The sequence below is a fragment of the Siphateles boraxobius genome, unplaced genomic scaffold (genome assembly GCF_051911475.1).
Source record: "Siphateles boraxobius isolate OS27281-9 unplaced genomic scaffold, OSU_SipBor_1 56, whole genome shotgun sequence".
Taxonomy (NCBI): domain Eukaryota; kingdom Metazoa; phylum Chordata; class Actinopteri; order Cypriniformes; family Leuciscidae; genus Siphateles; species Siphateles boraxobius.
The window spans coordinates 11,277,100-11,290,101 of record NW_027509182.1 but is presented as its reverse complement, the minus strand read 5'-3'; the positions used below and the strand labels follow the sequence as shown (position 1 = coordinate 11,290,101).

Genomic DNA, 13,002 nt, shown 5'->3' with positions numbered 1-13,002 from the left:
GTTGTATTAATATTGTTAAATATAAAATTAAATGTCCCCAACTAAGCAAGCCAAAAGCCAATGGCGACAAAGGCGAAGATAGACTTCTCTGGCAAGGAACCAAAACTCCATCAGTGACAGAATGGAGAAAAAAACCTTGAGAGAACCCAGGCTCAGTCCGGGGGCCAGTTCTCCTCTGGCCAATGAACAAACAGTGTATGATTATGATTCAGGCAGCATTATAGGTCAGAGGTCAGATTGGATCGGAACATTATATTATGCAGTTCATCTGGTTGAGTCATCTTGCGCGTATGGAGATGTGTGCATCAGAGATGCGTTGTGGCCATGTCTAGGTGCAGGTCCTCCATCTGATCTGGATACGGCCTGGGTCCGGCTGATTCGGAATAAACAGAAAGACTAAGATTAGCGTAGATGCCATTCTTTTTATGATGTGGCGAGTACATCAGGTGTTATAGGAAGCGTTCCCAGTTCTGGCTGACCTAATTTATGCTGCCTAATATGCTCCCAGTAACAGAATAGCAGCCTACCTGACGAATCATATAAAAAAAATTATAATAAAAAAAAAAAATATATATATATATATAAATAGGGTGATATCAGCTAAATTGGGCCACTTTTTGGCAAATCGTTTGGGACAATAATACAATACCATATATGCCTTTTCCATGTGTTTTTATGATTAATAATGACTGTTTTTGATAATTTTGAGTTGAAATTATGTAATAAAATATAATTATTTAGGCCCTACATTTCTTGAAACATGAGCAAACTTCTTTTGCATGAGCAGTTTCAGGTAAAATGGGCCAGTTGTTCAGCTAAAATGCGCCAGTCAACCTGCAAAGGGAAATAGTAGGCTAATTTATCCTCAATTTAAATTTTTAAACACAATTGCTTATACAGCCACATGACATTTAAACTGCATTAAACAAACATATTCATATGTGCCATTAAAAAAGTCCATTTTGGAACAGCATCAGTAAACTGATGTCAGTGGTGTGTGTGTGTGTGTATGTGTGTGTGAGACACACACACACATCTATTGTTTCCATGTTTTATGGGGACTTTCCATAGACATAATGATATTTATACTGTTTAAACTGTATATTCTATTCCCTTACACTAACCCTACCCCTAAACCTACCCATCACAGAAAACTTTCTGCATTTTTACATTTTCAAAAAACATCACTTAGTATGATTTATAAGCTGTTTTCCTCATGGGGACCAAAAAATGTCCCCACACAAACAAGGATTTCAGATATTGCCATCCTTATGGGGACATTTTGTCCCCATAATGTAGGGTTTACCAGGCCACACACACACACACACACACACACACACACACACACACACACACACACACACACACACACACACACACACACACACACACACACACACACACACACACACAGATGATGGCCCATTTTAGCTGAAACCATGTGGTCCATTTTACCTTAGTGGGTTAAGGTAAATTGGACCACCAAGAAAAACATCACTTTTTCAAAAAAAAAATTAATATAGCTACCGAACAAACAACATTATTTCAGATTTATGCCATCAAGACAGATATTATGCATATTTTTTTATGTGCATGTTTTTTTTTATAGATTTATCATCCTTATAATAGTTAAGTTAGATTTGGTATGCCAGGCTACTTACCATGCAGCTTTCTGGTGTAGTCTTGATTTGAATGATTCCCCCACCCCCCATATCAACCATAAACTAATCAAATCACCTGTTACTTGTCAAGCACAGATATGACAACAGTATGAAATCTTTTGCAGTCATTGGCTCTAAATTCCAGAGGAGCTGGGACCCCCAAATCTTAAATGGCCCATTTTACCTGATATCATCCTATAAATGAACCTTTTTTTTACTGAAAAATCATATTGCAATAGCCTTTAAATAAGCATTCGTAATGTAATGTTGCCTGCTGCATTCATATAAAAAACAAATGTTGAATAAACAAGGTGCTTTACCTTTGGGTGGCCCGGAATCAAAGGATGTCGCGTGCACATTCGAGCGCGAGAGTCTCACGCCTCGCGCATTTAAAGCCTGCACAGTTTCCAGAAGCAGTGAACTTGACAGCTCTGCTCTCCTCTGATGTGCCTCATGGATCACAGGGATTCCTGGACACTACAGGATGACAGGGGTCATCAGGGGCCAGCTGTGCGCTTTAAAAGCGCTGTCCGAAGCCTGGACACCCCGATCACTCGGACCACAGGCGCGCAGAGAAAGAGTCGCAGTTGAAAACTTCATTGATTCGCAATGCCAATCTTATTGTTCGCCACTTTGGTGGTTTCTCTGATACACGCTGACTGCGTACAGATCGATAGTCAAGGCGCGTTCGTGAGAGGACATCACAAAGCTTTCGCAGGTTCATATTCTGACTACAGTCTCCAGATGTACCCGAGGTACCCGCTGTACATGATGCAGTTATACAGAGACTTCAGCGGGAACATGCGCACTTCTCCAGCCAGTGTCCACAACAGCACTGTCCAGCAGGCTGACTTCATCCTCAGCTTGATTGCTCAAGGTAAAACATGCACTTGCTTTAACCTACTTTACTTATTTTGTATGCAAAATTAAATCAAATCAGTTGCACTTTTTTTCTTCTTCTTTTTTTATTACAGTACGTGCACTTACAGTGTGTACTTAAGTAAGTACTGGGTAATATAAGGTAACTACACTGGTTTAGGTTAAGAGTAGGTTCTGGGTTAGTATTACCCAGATATTTTAATTAGCCTACTATAATAACATGTACACGGGGAACTGCACTGTAAAATATAGGGTAACACTTTATTTTACAGTGTCCTTGTTACATATGCTACATGCTTACCATAGTAACAACAGTAAATTATGCATAATTACATGCAACTAACCCTCAACCAAATCCTAATCCTACCCTAACCATATAGTAAGTACATGCATTTGATTAATATTACTCAGTACTTAAATATATAATTACACTGTAACAATGACACCTTAAAATAAAGTGTAACCGGATTGGGGTTTGGTTTAAGGTTAGTTGCATGTATTTATGCATAATTTATAGTTATTACTACAGTAACAAGGACACAGTAAAATAAAGAATTACCACCTACCAAAATGGTACCACAATCCATGAGGCATGTGTGCATGGACCATGTACTCTTGGAAATAGGCTATTCATGGAGTGCCATGCAAATGGTACATTAAATGACTAATCATTCACCATCAGGACCATAGTTTATATCAAACTAGGTAGGTTGCACTTTATTTTATAGGCTAGGCTATATGTGCATTTGTAACTGTATGCGTCTTAACTAAGAAGATGGAGCACAGAACTTTCCAACATGCTTTTTTAATTAAATGCTTTATTTTTTTGCAATTTGGCAACAATTAGACCACTGCATAACATTTTAGCAAGACATTTTTTTCGTGTTAACAACACGTTGAGAAAGTCTTGATGGATGTATATTCAAAGCGTTTTAAAGCCTAAAGTCACGCATCTGGTAAACTTGTGGGCTCATTATCTGCTATCTGACCCTCAGATTTTACAACTCAGTAGTGTCACAATGCTTATTCGACTTTAAAGAGCTGGCTGTTTTATGTACACGGGTGTGTGTATTAGCTCTTCAGACGTCTGTTAGCGCGAGGTTCAATACACATCTCCTGTCAAGCAGCTCCTCCATCCTGACAGCGATGACATTTGGCTCTGACAGAACCTGAGGAGAATCTCACGAAACCTGTTGAAAACAATCCACCCAATTCATTATACCCAATGTAAAGTTTTTTTTTTTTTTATAATCACCGAATATAATGTGAAGCTTAAAAGTAAGAGAATTACGCTGTTGAGAAATGGTAGTAATATGTGCGTGGTTATTTAGACATTTTACATTTAGGCTTCGTTTGCTTATAATTTATTATTTAAACATAATTTAATTTATTACATTTTTAATATTACTTCACCCTGAGTTTAGGGCGCGTTCACGCAACGTTCTTGTATCGCGTCGCGTTCCGTTCTATTTCAGTGTTACAACTTATTAGAAACTGAGTCGCTGCAAAAATCCTTAATGCTTGTTATGAACACCAAAATGAAACCCTATGCCATTTTAAGGAGAAACTCTTAACAATATAATGGCCATACAACACAACCTCAAATTAATCTTCAATTTGTTATTGGGAAAAGGGAAGATAATTTGGTAACACTTTATTTAGATGGTCCACTTTAGACATTCTATTACTATAAGTAACTTTACAACTACATGCCAACTAACTCTCATATTAGTAGACTGTCTGCTTAATATCTGCTAACTCTTTATTTTGATGCTCCTCAACAGACATTATACTGACTATAAGTAGCTAACTTTGCAAGTTGTTAACTTATTCTACTAACAGTCTACAACAGTAGCCTATACTAATTAGGATGAATCCCAATTTTCTGCCTTACTCCGTCCCCTTAGTTTTGCACGTTCACGTAAGAGTAAGGGCTATCCCAATTCTCGTTTTGATCGAGGGATACCCCTTGATTTCAAGTTAGCTCGTGAAAATGCTTGGTTTTAAGGGGTATACCACTTCCCCTTAGCCCTACCCCTCGATCAAAACAAGAATTGGGATAGCCCTTACTCTTACGTGAACGTGCAAAACTAAGGAGAAGAGGTAAGACAGAGAATTGGGATTCACCCTGATACTCTAACGAGAGTTAGTTGACATGTAGTTGCAAAGGTAGCAGTTATTTCTAAAGTGGACCATCAAAATAAAGTGTAACCGATTATTTTATCATTTAATGTTAATATTGTATTTTTGATTTAATATTTTCCTACTACAGCTTATTAATCGTGTGTCTTAGTAATTGTGTCTGCATTATTTTCTTTTCTATTTATTCACTAGTAGTTAATTGCAAGAGGTGACATGCACATTTTCTTTATTTTCCAGACTGTCATCAAACTGGTGAGCGATGGAGCGTCACTTTCGACATGTCTTCCCTCTCAGCGAGTGACAACATTCATCTTTCCGAGCTCCGCATCCGAATCCCAGCGTTTTCTGCATCCAGACGCGTCATGGTGGACATCTTCCACTTGCGTAAACGGGATTGTGAGTCAGACTCAGTGTTTTGTCGCATTAAGAGACTTTTTCTGGGCACCATCAAGTCGATGCCCGGCACTCCAGAATCAACCTGGAGGGTTTTCAACGTCACAGAGCTGCTCGAACACTGGTTGAGTCAGGGAAAGGAGACTCCCAAGAAGATCCCAACACCGGAGGACGGAGAGGACACTGGAAGTGGGGAAGGCTTAGAGCCGGATACAAAGAGTGAGGACACTGGAAGTGGGGAAGACTTAGAGCCGGATGCAAAGAGTGAGGACACTGGAAGTCGGGAAGGCTTAACAGAGCCGGATACAAAGAGTGAGGAGACTGGAAGCGGCGAAGGCTTAATTGAACCCATTATAAAGAGTTGGCGACGAAAAATTCAGCATCCCACAGCAGAACGAGTTATGATTGTAGTTTTCTACAAAAACAAGTGTTCCCACAGTGGCCAACGGGCCTCCAGCTTGATGAATACAGTTGCTCACTCCAAACATGTCATCCTGAGCCGGGCTCCAGACGCAGCTCAAGCTCGTCGACACAAGAGGAACCGGGTCGAGAAGATGCGCATTCAGACGGACGATAGAAACGCGACGGGATCAGAGCAACATCCAGGAGAACTTTGCCGGCGAGTTGATATGTGGGTGGATTTTGATCAGATCGGATGGGATGAGTGGATCGTGCACCCGAAGCGTTACAACGCATACCGATGCGAAGGCCAATGTCCAAGTCCACTGGATGAGTCTTTCAACCCAACAAACCACGCATATATGCAGGTGAGATACTGAACAGTGGTCAATATAACGACAAAATCAGATTCAGAAAGGAAACAAAATTAAGAAATCAATTTAGCAGAAGTAGCCTACGAGTTTTCTGAAATGCAAAAAAGAAGAAAGAAAATTATCTAAATAATAAAGTAACTAACTTATTCATCATAGTAGTATTTGTTGTAATGCCTGTAATTTTATGCTGATTTTAATAAAAAAATCCATATTTTTGTACTGTGTACTATGGTTACAGTAAACTATCAAGTAAAGAATAAATTCTGAGATTGAACACATGACATATCTTAATGGAATTTTTTGTGGAGTAAAATATGACCCGGTCCAACAACATGTCAAGCGCTCTAGAATGAAAAGCTTTATAAGGGACTGTTATTGGGACTGTGGGATATAACTCACATGCTGCTTCTCTCTCTCCAGAGCTTGCTGAAGCTTTTCCACCCGGAGCGCGTGAGCTGCCCGTCCTGTGTGCCCACGCGCCTCAGCTCGCTCTCCATGCTGTACTATGAAGGAGACGGCGTGGTCATGCGGCATCACGAGGACATGATCGTGGACGAGTGCGGCTGTCAGTGAAGACTGAAGCCTGATCGGTTAACGCTTCACATGGAAAATATTCAGAATATATACTGGTTCTATAGGACCTAAGGGGTTCACATCATCGGATCATTACATGGATTTATTTTCAAATAATTCCTTTTGTTTTAATACATTTAAAAAAAATTATTAAGTAAATAGCTCGTAAACATACTTTTTGACTACAAAAATGTACATTTCTCCTTATATAGAACATTTTTGGCTTAAATTTGAGTCCGGAACCCTAGAGTTCTATTTAGAACCCCAATGAAACTTTTTTCTAAGAGTGAACAAAAACATTCCATAATTCTGTTCTTGAACTAAAGCACATGTTTTTGGAGAATTTCAAATGACAACCGCTGAAATGCCGTCAAAAGTACGGAAATATTTAATATTTAAAAGAAACTCTTGTAAATATTTTGAATTTTTTAAACAAGTGTATATTTTTTACTTCATGTACATATGTGTGTATTACGTTTAAGAAAAATGTGATAAAATGTGATGTGAGATGTGTTTGTGTTTTTTTACCATCTTATCAGCAGGCTTGATAAAGTTTTATAGAAATTATACACAAACACTGTCTGTGTCCTTTTGTCTGATGGAAGCACCCCAAATCCTAGCAGGATGGGGGCTGGGAGAATAAGTGCACTAAAAGGTGTTGTTGAGAAGCAAAAGTATTTGAAGGACGGGTGGTGTGTAGAGGTGTCTGGATCATCACATGTGTGTAGATGTCATCATGAGAGTTGGGTGGTCTGAAAACTTGCTGAACAGTAAAGCTGCCATTAGAGTCTGTTAACATGTTTACTATGACTGTCAAATGGCTTCAGGATTATATATATTTAATCACAACCAAGGGAAGTCAAGCTGTTGGCATTACATTATACTATTTTAATATGCATTGTGAGGTTTCATTGTTTTTTATCCTATAATCAATAGGATTCAATATGCAAGAAATCAGGGGCACAAGAGGGATTTAAAGTAAAACAAACACTATGGTTAATAACTGATTTCAATTCACATATTAAACATATAATAACAACAGATACCTAGAAATTATATAAAAATATATATAAAAAATGACAAAAAGAGCCTTAAAAAAACTTTTTAAGACAAAATTCTCATTTTTTTTTTGCAAAAATGTTGCTAGTATTGTTGCACCTTAGTGGTCAGAAAAAAATCTCAGTAAGATTTAGCCAAGGTTAATACTCTAGTTTTCTTTCTTTATAGCAGTAACTATTCTGCAAGAGGACAGTAAAAAAAAAAGGATGATCACACAACACCAGTTTTTATTTCTTTATTAATTCTGTAAATGTATCTTCAGCTGGTGTACAGGGTTGAATACTTCTATATATTTATATAGACATTTAAAACCTTGTCTGATTCAAAGACCTATAGTAGCAATAAAAATAAATACATAAATAAAATGAATGAAGCACAATGCTTCTATATTCCCACAGGCAACCCCCTGAAGTCTTGTTTGCTAAGATGCTATACGTACATCCATGACATTAAAGTATTCCCATATTCCCAAATAGCAGGTCATAAATTCCCATTTGCAAGTGCAAAGCATTCTAATTAAATATACTATATGTATTAAAAGATGTATTAAAAACATCTTTTCTGTGCAAGTGTGCATTTTGCATTCCTTTTCATAAGTAATATGCTATTGCGTTTATATTGATTTCAAATCATTCTGTAGTAAATAGGAGTATAAATATTCTCTCGTTTTGCAGCAGTTCATTTTTTTGCAAGAGGTTGTTTTAAACCGTTGCGTAGACATCAAACGACTGCATTGCTAATCTGGCGTATCCTTGCTGCCATTCTGGACCGGCCCGGCCCGTCTGATCTGTGCGCTTTGGGTTTGTTCATGAGGGACTCGAGGGAGGGAGGAGGATCCGTTAAAGGCCAGCACACTGACTGGATTTGTTTTATTTCCTAGAAATTCTAGTCAAGTTGGCTGAAAAACCCAAAGCATATAAATGGCAATTTATGGGGAAACACAAGCACATAGAATATGAAACATCTCGTTGACCTTTTACTGCATGGTTGAGAAGTAATTTTACCATGCAGTGAGTCTGTGAATTTTATGTCCAAGCTAAAAAAAAAAATCCTTTAATAATCCATCTGTAAAATGGACGCTTAATAAAAAATAAATGGAAGACATGCATTTCGTTTCTTTTATCAGTGCTTCCTTATATTAAATGATTCCTTTAATAATAAAAAGTTAGAAGTGACACTTTTTATCAAAATTTTAATCTAGTGTTATTCATGTGACTTGAATGTGTTATACAAGGAATAACAACAATGCTAAGGCATTACACACAATGCTACAATAAATGGCCTATAATTGGTATTGTGCTTTTATGATATTAACAGAATCTTATTTTTATTTGCACACATCTGAGACGCCTGAATTGGAGGTTGTTTTCCATTGTTTTTTCATCACAGGATAATTTCAGGATCAAGTATTTATGCTGTACTCAGATGTAACATAAAATGAAATGAGACCGTTTGCATGGAGGCCATGCAGTCAAAAGTTAAAATTGTAAGTCTTTGCTAATTCAATATAAAGTCAATATAAATGAAAGCCTTGAAGGGGTTTGTTGCATTAATACTAACATATAAGGACTATAGTTGATTTGTCAGATGTTGGATCTGATGATCAGGGCATCAGTCGAGATGATGGCCAACCAATCGCTGTTTGCATAATAAGATATAATGTCGAGATGTACATCAATCCTACAGATCTACAACTGGACTGACTGGCAGAGCAAAAAACCTCCTGAAGAAAGAGACGAGTGGTTGAATTGCTGGAGAAGAATAACTTAAGTGCAAATCCAGATAATCCACATTATAGTTCAGTGTGTGTGTGTATGTGTGTATGAAGTCAGATCTGCTCTGCTGTAGGACAGTCTGATCACAGTGTTCAGTGGCTGCGTGTCTTCATCAAGCTTAAGAGTTACATGTGACTATAAAATGATTAGGCATCTAATCTTATTAGTGAAAAAAATACAGACTGTGTGGTTTTCCCTAAAAACAATATATAGTGCACACCATGATTATTGGCATCACCTGTATTGGTGAACAAAAAGGCAATGAAAAATAAACTAAAAACCAATGTTGTTTGTAATGCAAAAAAAAGTTAAGGACAAATCTAGCCTTTCAGTAAAGTTGTTTAAAAAAATGTGCATATTATTATTATTGAATATTTTACCAATAATTGGCACCCAAAGAACAATTTTGTGAACGCCATTAAAGCTGCAGTAGGGAGTTTTGAGAAAATGTTGACTTAGCCTGAAAATTTGAACAAGCACAACCTAAAGGTCCAACCCCCTTGCTTTCTGCTGCAGTACAGCCCTCCCTCCACAGCTCCTCCCCCACATCTCCTCCCTCCACAGCTCCTCCCCCACATCTCCTCCCTCCACAGCTCCTCCCCCACAGCTCCTCCCTCCACAGCTCCTCCCCCACAGCTCCTCCCCCCACAGCTCCTCCCCCACAGCTCCTCCCTCCACAGCTCCTCCCCCACATCTCCTCCCTCCACAGCTCCTCCCCCACAGCTCCTCCCTCCACAGCTCCTCCCCCACATCTCCTCCCTCCACAGCTCCTCCCCCACATCTCCTCCCTCCACAGCTCCTCCCCCACATCTCCTCCCTCCACAGCTCCTCCCCCACAGCTCCTCCCTCCACAGCTCCTCCCCCACAGCTCCTCCCCCACAGCTCCTCCCCCCACAGCTCCTCCCCCACAGCTCCTCCCTCCACAGCTCCTCCCCCACAGCTCCTCCCTCCACAGCTCCTCCCCCACATCTCCTCCCTCCACAGCTCCTCCCCCACAGCTCCTCCCTCCACAGCTCCTCCCCCACATCTCCTCCCTCCACAGCTCCTCCCCCACAGCTCCTCCCTCCACAGCTCCTCCCCCACATCTCCTCCCTCCACAGCTCCTCCCCCACAGCTCCTCCCCCACATCTCCTCCCTCCACAGCTCCTCCCCCACATCTCCTCCCCCCACAGCTCCTCCCCCACAGCTCCTCCCTCCACAGCTCCTCCCCCACAGCTCCTCCCTCCACAGCTCCTCCCCCACAGCTCCTCCCTCCACAGCTCCTCCCCCACAGCTCCTCCCCCACATCTCCTCCCTCCACAGCTCCTCCCCCACAGCTCCTCCCTCCACAGCTCCTCACCCACAGCTCCTCCCCCACAGCTCCTCCCTCCACAGCTCCTCCCTCCACAGCTCCTCCCCCACAGCTCCTCCCTCCACAGCTCCTCCCTCCACAGCTACTCCCCCACAGCTCCTCCCTCCACAGCTCCTCCCTCCACAGCTCCTCCCCCACAGCTCCTCCCCCACAGCTCCTCACCCACAGCTCCTCCCTCCACAGCTCCTCCCTCCACAGCTCCTCCCCCACAGCTCCTCCCTCCACAGCTCCTCCCCCACAGCGGAGCCTGCCGTGAAGGCTAGTAAGCAGGACCACCGATGACGGCGGATTATAAACAGTTATGGAACATTCACTAATAGGGACGAAACATCAACAATATGCTTTACATTGACTATGGCCTGCCCATACTTTGACTACAAACTTGGTCCTCAAATCATTATGTATTTTGCAATACATGTAACTTTATAAGGTTGCACTCATTCTATAAGTTATAGCTACTAAGATAATGTTAAAGGATTAGTTCACTTTAAAAAAAAACTTTTGCTGATAATTTACTCACGCCCATGTCATCCAAGATGTCCATGTCTTTCTTTCTTCAGTCGAAAAGAAATTAAGTTTTTTGATGAAAACATTCCAGGCTTTTTCTCCATATAATGGACTTCAATAGGACACAAACGTTTCGAGGACCAAATGACAGTTTCAGTGCAGCTTCAAAGGGTTTTAAACAATACCAGACGATGAATAAGGGTCTTATCTAGTGAAACGATCGGTCATTTCAAAAATAAATAAAAAACTTTAAGTTTTATAAGCACAAATGCTCGCCTTGCTCTGTTCTGTGATGCACATTCTTGATCCTGTTCGAACTCGTTCATCCAAATGAACAAATCTTTTTTCGAGTCATTAAAGATTCGTTCATTTGGATGAACGAGTTCGAACAGGAGAGTCACGAACGACGGTACGCGCTCGCGCTGTGCAAGAGAGGGGTGATCAGCGCGTACACGAGCGTGATTGACACTGCTAAGACATTCCTCCTGGCTCTGATTGGTTGTTTCTGACCGGGAGCGGTGTATTTCTGCAAATGGCAGTAGGACCACAGGGAGGAGCCAGAGGAGCTTGATTTTTTTCACAGATTATCTGTCTCATATTCTACTTTCAGGACATAATGACAGTTTTAACAAATATTTGTTTACAAAAGCTACCTACTGGAGATTTAAATGCCATCTATTTACTTTTCTTACCAAAATGACTTTTGGTAAAAATATAATGCAATAATAATGAGAAAAAAAAATATAGCCTATACTATATATATATAATATTTATATTTTTATATATATATATGCACTATATTGCCAAAAGTTTTGGGAGGTCTGCCTTTACATGCACAAAAACTTTAATGACATCCCATTCTTAATCCGTAGGGTTTAATATGGAGTTGGCCCCCCCTTTGCAGCTATAACAGCTTTAGCTCCTCTGGGAATGCTTTCCACAATGTTTAGGAGAGTGTTTATTAGTATTATTAGAAGTGCATTTGCCCTGGCTCGCAGTCTCCACACTAATTCATCCCAAAGGTGCTCTATCGGGTTGAGGTCAGGACTCAAGTTCCTTCACACCAAATTCACTCATCCATGTCTTCATGGACCTTGCTTTGTGTCATGTTGGAACAGGAACATCCCCAAACCGTTTCCACAAAGTTGGGAGCATGAAATTGTCCAAAATGTCTTGGTATGCTGAAGCATTAAGTGTTCCTCTCACTGGAACTAAGGGGCCGAGCCCAAGCCTTGAAAAACAACCCCACACCATAATCCCCCCTCCACTAACCCAGTCTCTTCACGAATGGACTCATTACACAGGTGGCAACCTATCAGGGTCCCACGCTTGAATTCACTGAGCTCCCGAAAGCGACCCATTCTTTCACAGATGTTTATAGAAGCGTCTGCATGCCTAGATGCTTGATTTTATACAACTGTGGCCATGGAAGTGATTGGAACACCTGAATTCAATGATTTGGAGGGGTGTCCCAATAGTTTTGGCAGTATAGTGTATATATATATGTATAATATTATTTATACATCATTCATGGAACATTTTTCTGGAACATTTTAGCTGAATGTTAAGATGGTTCAGAGAACACTCAAAAGTAATGTTCCCATAAAACATCCGGTTACACTTTATTTTAAGGTGACAGTTACAATGTCCCTATACGCCAGTAAGTACTGAGTAATAATAATTAACTACATGTACTTACTATAGAATTACGGTTAGGGTTTGGTTTAGGGTTAGTTACTTGTAATAATGCATAATTTGCTGTTACTACTATAGTAAATACATGTAGTAATGTGTAACTACGTCACCTTAAATTAAAGTGTTACCAAACATTCCCTTAATGTTTTCTCTAACGTTCACATAACCAAGAAAAAACTTTTTTTAAACATTAA

General features: G+C 40.2%; 1 protein-coding gene across 1 annotated transcript; it reads left to right on the top strand.

Moving 5' to 3' along the window:
* Positions 1-2,048: 2,048 nt before the first annotated feature.
* Positions 2,049-6,996, top strand: spaw (southpaw). The gene is made up of 3 exons (XM_077206285.1): positions 2,049-2,538; positions 4,920-5,842; positions 6,269-6,996. The coding sequence occupies exons 1-3, from the start codon at positions 2,271-2,273 to the stop codon at positions 6,419-6,421; spliced, it is 1,344 nt and encodes a 447-aa protein (XP_077062400.1). The 5' UTR covers positions 2,049-2,270; the 3' UTR covers positions 6,422-6,996.
* The last annotated feature ends 6,006 nt before the right edge of the window (positions 6,997-13,002 follow it).